At 34.4% G+C, this 9,894-nt stretch overlaps 1 protein-coding gene across 1 annotated transcript; it reads left to right on the forward strand.

Annotated features, from left to right (window-relative positions):
• Positions 1–1,373: 1,373 nt before the first annotated feature.
• On the forward strand, positions 1,374–2,300 carry LOC149261792 (polcalcin Cup a 4-like). The gene has a single exon (XM_089422792.1). It carries the CDS (start codon positions 1,503–1,505, stop codon positions 2,103–2,105), a length of 603 nt encoding a protein of 200 aa, XP_089278918.1. The 5' UTR covers positions 1,374–1,502; the 3' UTR covers positions 2,106–2,300.
• Positions 2,301–9,894: the final 7,594 nt, after the last annotated feature.

Below are 9,894 nucleotides of genomic sequence, written 5' to 3' on the forward strand. Positions count from 1 at the left end.
TATTAAAAAAAATAAATATAATAATTTTATAACTCTAAAATATATTATTATAAAAAAATTGGGAGACTATTTGGACAAGTTCATGAAATTTGTTTGTCTATTTGTAATTGGTTATAAGATTGGTTCAATTATCAATCTTTCGAAATATTAAGAAAAATAAATATAATAACTTTATAACTCTAAAATATATTATTACAAAAAAATTGGGAGACTATTTTGACAAGTTTATGAAATTTGTTTGTCTATTTGTAATTGGTTATAAGATTGGTTCAATTATCATTTTTTCTAAATATTAAGAAAAATAAATATAACTTTATAACTTTATGTCTATATAAATGTAAAATAAATATAAATACAAAATTCCACATTCAAATTTTTTGTTGTCTATCTATAACTTTATGTCTATATAAATGTAAAATAAATATAAATACAAAATTCCACATTCAAATTTTTTGTTGTCTATCTATAACCTTGTACGAAATTAATTCAATTATCAATTTTTATATATATACCATTATTACAACTCAATTATTTAATAACTATTAAACTTATGAAAATATAAAAATAATTGTATATAAAAATGTAAAATAAATACGAATACAAGATTCTACCTGATTTGAATTTTTACCCGTAACAAGATACAACACTGGCTCAATTATCAACACAACATAAAATTAAAAATACCATGATTACAACTCAATTATTTAACAACTATTAAATAATAAAAACACTAGCAAATTACATTTTATTAATATGAGAATATCCTACCTAAACTACTAAACAACCAACCGTTCATTGGATGGTTGACAAAGATATATGAGTGGAATATCACGCCACCTAGTGGAAACACAAGTTTAAATTTTTAAATGCGACCATGTTACGTGCAGCGCTCACTTGTGGTAATTTATTGTTTCTGTTTGGGGAAAACTAAATGCTCGGATAAATATCTACACAGCCTTGACCAAATTTAAACCCTCGCTTAACTCAGGTTACTTATTCCGTGTATTTATAAATATCTAGACCGCCCATAGCATTTATTATATGTGATTTTTCAAAACTAATGAAAAATTAAGATTTTTCCTTAAAAACAAAAATATCTATTTCAAAGCTAATGAAAAAATTGAAATTTTCCTCTGGGAAATAAAAATATATCTATTTCAAATCTAATGAAAAATTAAGATTTTTCCTTGGAAAATAAAAAAGTATATCGACCGACATGACCAAACTTAAACCCTCGGTTAACTCTGGTAACTATATTACATGTATATATGCATATTATTGCTTAACTCAGGTTACTTTATTCATTGTATATATACTAAGTATGGTGAGATGTCGCCCAACGATCCTTTACCGCTGCTTTAACGCCACGTCTCTCTCTTTTTGGGCAGTACACTACGCGCTTCCGGTGTCCCACCGATCCATTAAACCGCGTGTGGCCGTTGAGCAATCTCGGCTAGAAGTACTTTGATCTGTGAGTGCCGTTGAATACAGTGTGAAGAAGCATGGGGAAAAATCTGCTCGGCCGATCGTCTCGCAAGAAAAACAAAGGCGGAAGCGAAGGCAGCGCCGGCAGCGGCGGCAACAGCGGCACTTCGTCGCTGAGGAGGAGCAGATCGGCGGAGTCCTCTGTATCAGAATCGCTAGCGGGAGCTCTGCACAACAGGGAGGAGCTGGAGGATGTGTTCAAGCGATTCGACGCCAACGGCGACGGCAAGATCTCGTCGTCGGAGCTGGGAGAAATTCTGCGCTCAATGGGCAGCCGTGTCGGGTCGCAGGAGCTGGGGCTCATGATGAAGGAGGCGGACGTGGACGGGGACGGGTTCATTAGCCTGGAGGAGTTCATCGATCTGAATACCAAAGGGAACGACAGGGCCACCTGCTTGGAAGATCTGAAAAACGCCTTCCAGGTTTTCGACCTCGACCGTAACGGCTCCATTTCTGCAGACGAGCTCTACCAGGTCCTCAAGGGCATGGGCGATGGCAGCACCCGGGAGGATTGCAAGAACATGATTACAAGCGTCGACAGGAACGGAGACGGGCTCATTAATTTCGAAGAATTCAAGACCATGATGACGTCGTCGTCGTCGGCTTCTTCTTCTAAATGATCTGTTATTTTCCTCCTGTGATTTTCATCTTCTGTAATAGAGCTGCCTCAAACTGCGTCGGCCTTCTGGGGGTTGTAAGTTTTCTGCAGGCGGCCTTGTGGGGGTTGTAAGTTATTTGCAGGCGGCCTTGTGGGGCTTGTAAGTCTTCTGCAATATGTTCCACAATTTAAAGAATGGATGGATTCGGTTTCTGTAGTTTTGTTTCTCTCGATTTTTGTTCGACTCTCTGTGTGATCTGAATGCTGTGCAGCCATGGCCCACAGTGGCGGTTGCTTTCTTTGGGTAGTTGTGCGGTACAGTGTTTTGCTATTTCTCTCACGCGTTCTCACGCGTTTTCCAGAGTTTTCTTCAGACGCGTTTCCTTGAAAAAGGACCACACACTTAATACTCAATGTGATGTGATGTGATGGCAAAAGCTATTGGTTTAAGAATAATTTTGTATTGCAATTAATGATAATCCAATGCACGGAGTTAAAGGCCGTTCTTGTTTTGAAAGCTATGTCACTTTTATCTGGTTGAATATCTCGCCCTAGTGCGGGTAATTATCGTAAACTTGGTGTACGGGAGTGGACGACTTCTGTGTGGATTTGCTTTTATGGATTAATTTAAGGACATTTTCGTTCTCACCACTGTAGTTGAAGCGATGTCTATAAATTAATTTAAAATATTATATTTTAAAAAATTATTGTCAATGATAAAAATATATTAATAACTAGCCATGTTTGCAATGTTCGAAAGGGTATATCCGAAACTTTTTATTTAAGACAAACCGAGATTGGCCTGTGTTCTTTATATTCATTTTTTTCTTTTATATATTTGATTGAAAGAATTGTACCCGAAGGAAAGTAGAGATTAATAAGAATTATTTAATATTTAATTGAATGAATTGTAGCGGAAGGAAAGTAGAGCGAAGGAAATTAAAGATTAATAAAAATTATTTAATATCTTATTTCTGTTTTAATCAGATTTTAGGTTTGTGATTTATATTTATATTATAAGATGTTTTTCTGAAATAATCACATAAGAATATCAGGTTTATCATCCACATGATGACAAATCAGATAATGACTATAAGAATATCAGGTTTATTGTCCACATGATGAAAAATCAGATAATGACTATAAAGAAACGAAAAAATCAGAGCATGGCTATAAAAAAAACGACTATTCATCATATAATGACTATAAAGAAATGAAAAAATCAGAGCATGGTTATAAAGAAAAGACTACTTTTAACTGGCTCAAAAAGGAAAAAATGGAAAAAAATCCACATGATGAAAAATCAGATAATGACTATAAAGAAACGAAAAAATCAGAGCATGGCTATAAAAAAACGACTATTCATCAAAAAATCAGAGCATGGCTATGAAAAAAACGACTATAATGAAATGAAAAAATCAGAGCTAATCAGAGCATGGCTATAAAAAAAAACGACTATTCATCAAAAAATCAGAGCATGGCTATAAAAAAAACGACTATTCATCATATAATGACTATAATGACTATTCATCATATAATGACTATAATGAAATGAAAAAATCAGAGTATGGTTATAAAGAAAAGACTACTTTTAACTGGCTCAAAAAGGAAAAAAATCAGAGCATGGTTATAAAGAAAAGACTACTTTTAACTGGCTCAAAAAAATGGAAAAAAATCAGAGCATGGTTATGAAAAGACTACTTTTAACTGGCTCAAAAAAATAGAAAAAAGAATTAATTTAATTGAGCTTTAATAATTAAGAATTAATTTAATTGAGCTTTAATAATTAAGTCAAATGTGTAACAATATTTTTTTTTTCTTACATAAATTAGAAAACATTTTAGACTAAACTAATTATACTTAAACATTTTAGACTAAACTAACTATACTTGAATAAGAATAAGGAGAAAACATTTTAGACTAAACTAACTATACTTAAACATTTTAGACTAAACTAACTATACTTGACTAAGAATAAGGAGAAAATAATTTCTTAAAGTAATGAAACACTTTAAATTTTATATATATATATACTTGACTATAAATTTTTTATATACACTTGACTAAGAAAAGGAGAAAATAATAACTATATTTGATTAAGAAAAGGAGAAAATAAAGGAAACCAAAATCAAGGAAAAAAAGGAAAATCAAATAAATCGATAAGATCACTAAGAGGAAAGGGCCCGGATCCAACAACTACCTTAGATTACTCAACTTCCTCTCAATTTTAATGGCTTCCCTAAGAACATAGTTATTGATCAAACGAGAAAATTACCTAGTACCAGTTTTCTCAGGTCATTGGATTTTGAAAAATGGTGATTCACAATACAATTTTTTGTTGGAGCATATTTTTTGCACTTTAAATTTTTTTATGTATCAAGTATTAACAATTTTTTTAAATGTTAGTGATTTTTATGTTGATTTTGAAGTGTTGATGCCACATCAACACATTTTTTTAGAGAGCTTATTTTTGACAATTTAAATTTTCTTCTGTATCAAATGTGAACATTTTTTTTTGTTAGCGATTTTCATCTTGATTTTCAAAAGTGTTATGGACATCAACCCTTTTTGTTTAGAGGGCTTATTTTTTGCACTTTAAATTTTCTAAAGAATTAAGTGTGGATAATTTTTTTTAAATGTTGGTGATTTTCATGTTGGTAATAAAACATAAAAAAAAAAAAAACATGACAAAAAAAGATGAGATACAAAAACATATATATAAACTTATAAACTTATTTTTTATTTATTTATTTTTTTGGCAATTTTTTTTAAATGATGTTTTTATTTTAAATCTGTGCGATCTGAAAGTTTCTGCGCATCTAAATATTCAAATCAGCATGGCACCATCAATTGAGAGGAATATATGACAGGTTTTTTTTACAAGGTCAAATCTACAGGTTTATGGTGAGTAGAGCGAGAGACGAACCCAGTTCTGCGGGTCTATGGTGATACATTAATAAAATTTACATCTTTGTGGCTCAACCATTTAAAATTCTACCTCATATAATTTGGGTGTTGGTCTCTTTCGGGTGTTGGGCTAGTTTCTGTCGGGTCTGCAACAACGCCAAATCTGCAATCACGGTGCGCTCAATACAACTTTACCAGATCCAATCTAGACGGGTGAAATCCACTTTAGAGTCTTCCATGTTTTAGAGTTGAAACCCCGGTGGATTTTAGTTTTTTTTTGCAAGAAAATTTGCGAGATCTAAGTTTTCCGCAGGGCAGAATAATGTGAAGTTGTCTTCAATCTATTTTGTAGGTCAGATCTGTGGGTCTATGGTGAGCAGAGTGAGAGACAAATCCAAATCTGTGGGTCTATGGTAAGAATTTGATCTATACCTAAGAACTTTGCATGACGATATTTGTGGCAAGAATTTTGATACCACTATGGAGGTTTATATTTGAACTTCACATATTTGAAACCCAATCCTCTGCGGTGGTGCTCGCATAAGAACATTGTATGACAATCTCTGTGGCGAGCATTTGATCTCTATGGTGATACATTAATAAAATTTGCATCTTTGTGGCTCAACCATTTAAAATTCTACCTCATATAATTTGGGTGTTGGTCTCTTTTGGGTGTTGGGTTGGTTTCTGTCGGGTCTGCAACAATGCCAAATCTACGATCCTGGTGCGCTCAATACAACTCTACCAAATCTAATCCGGTCTGTAGGCTGTAGTTCAATCTAATCCTGACTTAGATCTGTGGCAGTGCTAGTCTGAGGTGCCATTGATTCGGGTCTACGGTTCAATCACCTCTGCGGTTCGAAAACTAGTTTTATAAAAAAACTTGTATCGGGTCTGTGGTGCGATTTTCCCAAATACTTTTCCAATCTTTGCGGTCCCAGCCATTCATCTTTGCAGATCCAATCTGGTCTGCGGGCTACGGTTTCAATCCAATCTGGGGCACATGCGGTTTGTGGTCCGGTTTGCTGATATTAGGTGCACACATTCCTTATCTTTTTCTAATACATATCTGCTCATATATTTTCGAGCGTGAATAATTCACCACAGCTATTAAATATTACCAAATGTAAACCTAGCACAGTTACTCTACAGAGCCTTTATGAGTATATAGAGTCTTTAGAGAAACGTAGAGAAGAAAGAGAAGTCAAGCTACAAACAGAGTTAGAAGCCATGTTAGAAAATAAATTCACATCTCTTGAAGACAAGATCCAAAAAAAAAAGAAAATAAAATAGAACTATTGGAGAATAAAATGGATGCAATGGAGACTAGGTTGCAGGTTATAGAAAACAAAATCAAGATATAAACCAAACATCCTAGCAAGGAGATGCTGATACTTTAGACAGTGTTAAAATGAAGGACATGATTAATGAACCAGAAGAAAAAGCTAATAGCTGCCTCACCCTAAATAGTGTGGCAGGTAAATTAGATATCAAACCAATTAAAGATGAAATGAAAAAATTGATAGAATTAGACCATGAGCGTAACAAAAGGGCCTTGAACCTTATAGTCTTCGGTTTGAAAGAGGAGGTAGACGAGGATATTTTAGCCATAGCCCAGACAAAATTGCATAATAGATTGCAAATTGAAACAACGTGTCATAGAAGCAACAAGGTTGGGGAAATTAACTGAGAATAAAGGAAGGTTGATCCGAATAAAGGTGAGCTCTATTGACCATAAGTATGACATACTTAGTAAAACCTCAAGTCTAAAAGGAATGATAATATTTATAAATGAAGATCTCATTCCAGAAGATCAAGCAGAATTAGGAAAGGAGGTTCAAAAGGTAAAAGAAGCTAGGAAGGAAGGAAAATGGGCAATAATCAGAAATAAAAAACCCGTTATTCGAGATAGAAACCAAAAAGATAGTAATAAATAACAATTCAACATGCTCTGAATTCTTTCTTGGAACTGCGGGGGCTTTCCATGGAAGAAAGGCCCCAAGCTAAGTTGGATCTCGAATGATGTTGATATAATATTGCTTGTTGAAACAGAGCATGAAGAATCTAAGGTCCCTAATATAGATGGCTTTGCACTATGGTCTACTCGGAACGAGCAATCCTCCCGTAGAGGCATTGGGGGTATAGCTTGTTACATTAAGAAGAACATCTCCCCCCATGCTAGGATTTATAAAAACGACCCTTACAACCAATATAGTTGGATAGAGATTACTGACATTAATGATAAAAATACCTACATAGCAATCTGTTATCTTCCCCCCATCAATTCTAACTTCTATAAGAAAAAGAATCTAGATAAAAATAGTCCTTACAATGGTTTAGAGAATGATATTTCTAGCCTAAGGAATGAAGGTAACATCCTTTTAATGGGTGACTTTAATGATCGAACTTCAAGCAACCAAGCTATTATTCTAAGTAATCACTCCAACCCTAATCATTTTTGGTTAGACGAAGACCTTAATCTGGCTAGCCAGTACAGAAGGAGCTTTGAAGACCTCGGGGAGAATTTGTTTGGGTCAGAGCTAGTCAAGCTCTATAGTGCTCAGGATCTCATAATTTGCAACGATCTAAAAAAGTGGTCCAACTCTAGCCAGATGACCTGCATCCATGGGCTTGGTAGCAGTGTGGTAGACTATGTTATTTCCGATCTCCCTTTATACAATGAAATAATAAGTTTTGACATCTTAAACGACCACGAGCTTGACTCTGATCATAGGCCTTTACTTATAACTCTCAATTTTGTCATGCATAGATATCCCATGGAAGGTAATCCTTATAGCCAAAAGAACTTAATCTTTGATAGAAATAAAAACGATCTCTTTCTAAATGAATTAAAAACTAATTTTTTTCCTTTATATAGTATAAAAAACATAGAAGACCTCTATCATAATTTTACTACAACCCTCTCATATTCTATTAACAGGTTCTAAATTGAAGTTTCAAGTAATAAAGGAAATAGCAAAACCAACCCATGTTATGACAAAGATTGTAAAAGTGCGAGGAGAGAAATTAAGGAAGTTGTTAATGAATCTACTAAAATTGGCAAGATAAAAATATACAAAGCCCTAACTAAAAGGAAAAAAAGGCAGTATATTCATAAAATACAAGAGAATCTCTTACACCTCTCTAAGGTAGCTCCTAAGAAATTCTGGAGGCAGATTCTAAGTATGAAAACTAAAGATAATAATAAAATTGCTTTACATGACTGGAATTCCTATCTCAAAAAGCTTTATGAATCTCCAAGTGTGAGGGATAACTTTGAAACCCCACTCACAACGAAATAAGTTTTATCTTTAGAAGACATTGATTTTGGGGTTAAACGCCTGGAAAATGGGAAAGCTAAGGACATTGAAGGTTACTAGGTGGAAATCTTAAAAAATGGAGGTCTTGTCCTCATCTCCCACATCCAAAAGCTTCTCAATCAAGCAGTCAAGCAAGGGTTCCCTAAACCATGGACTCAGAGCCTCATTATCCCTATTTTTAAAAGTGGGGATACAAATAACCCCTCTAATTATCGAACAATTATGATCAACCCTCTCTTAGCCAAGTTATATGATATTATTTTGGGAAAGAAGTTGAGCATATGGATAGAAAGTGAAGGTAAGAGGGCTAAAGGCCAAGCAGGTTTTAGAAGGCAACACTCAACAACAGACCACCTCATTACGCTTAGGATCATTGTGGAGGAACGCAACAATGATAAATCCAATCTCTTTTGTTGCTTTGTGGACTTTAGAAAGGCTTTCGATACGGTTCCTAGAAACAACCTATGGAATAGATTAGAAGAGCTAAAGGTTCCTTTCAAGTTGAGAGTTGCCACTCTAAGGTTATATGAGAATGTAATTGCCAAGTTAAAGAGCAATGAGGAGTGGTCGAAAGATATTAAGTGTAATATCGGAGTTAAACAAGGCTGCCCCCTCTCCCCTACCCTATTTGGCATTTACTTCGACAAGCTAGAAGGTTGTTTAGAGGAAGTAGGCTGTGCTGGAATGATCTTAGTTGTGATAGTCATCATCCTTCTTCTCTATGCTAACAATATTTTTCTTCTCGCAAGGTGCCCATTTGATTTTGATACACAACTTTGACTCCTTAAGGATTTCTACTCTATCATGGGTATGACCGTTAACACTGACAAAACAAAAGTTATGATTATCAAATCCAAAAAGGACACTTACACTAATTTTATGTATGACAATAGTAACTTGGAGGAAGTGTCTTCTTACGAGTACCTAGGAATTGATATTCATCACAAGCTCAACTGAAACTACAGTATTGAGAAAATGATTAATGGGGGCTGAAAACTTATTTTGGTCTTGAAAATAACTGTAAAACAACAAACCTCATAATGTAGGATAGAAAGAAGTTCCTCTTTGAAACTTCAGTCGCTCCTGTTATCTTATATGGATGTGAGGTTTGGAGTTGCAGCATCTCTAGAGAATCCTGGAGAAAGATTGAGCAAATCCAAAAGCATTTTATAACGTATAACCTCAAAATTAAAAGCAATACACCCTATCATATTCTCTTTACAGAAGTGGGTCTTTCGCCTATTGAGATCCTAGCTATGACTAAGCTTCTGTTGTACAAGCACAAACTCAATAACATAGGAGACCATAGACTTCCTAAGCTAGCTTTAAATTCCAGCCAAATTCACCTAAGGCTCAAGCGAGGTTGGTATAAAGACACTAGGGTCTGGTTAAACTATTGGGAGACCGAAGAGAATGTTGCATTGCAAAACATTAATAACATTAAAAATATTGTCACTTCTAAGTTCAAAGAAAAATGTGGTGTGAGAAAGATTTAGCAGCTAAAAGAAAATTAAGATATTATAAGGAGGTCATCAACCCCACCCTAGAAGATCAAAAGTGTTTCTCTATTTTAACTAGCTCAAA

This window comes from Pinus tabuliformis, chromosome 6 (assembly GCF_031772625.1).
Source record: "Pinus tabuliformis cultivar Carrire ecotype Pingquan chromosome 6, CPIR1, whole genome shotgun sequence".
Taxonomy (NCBI): domain Eukaryota; kingdom Viridiplantae; phylum Streptophyta; class Pinopsida; order Pinales; family Pinaceae; genus Pinus; species Pinus tabuliformis.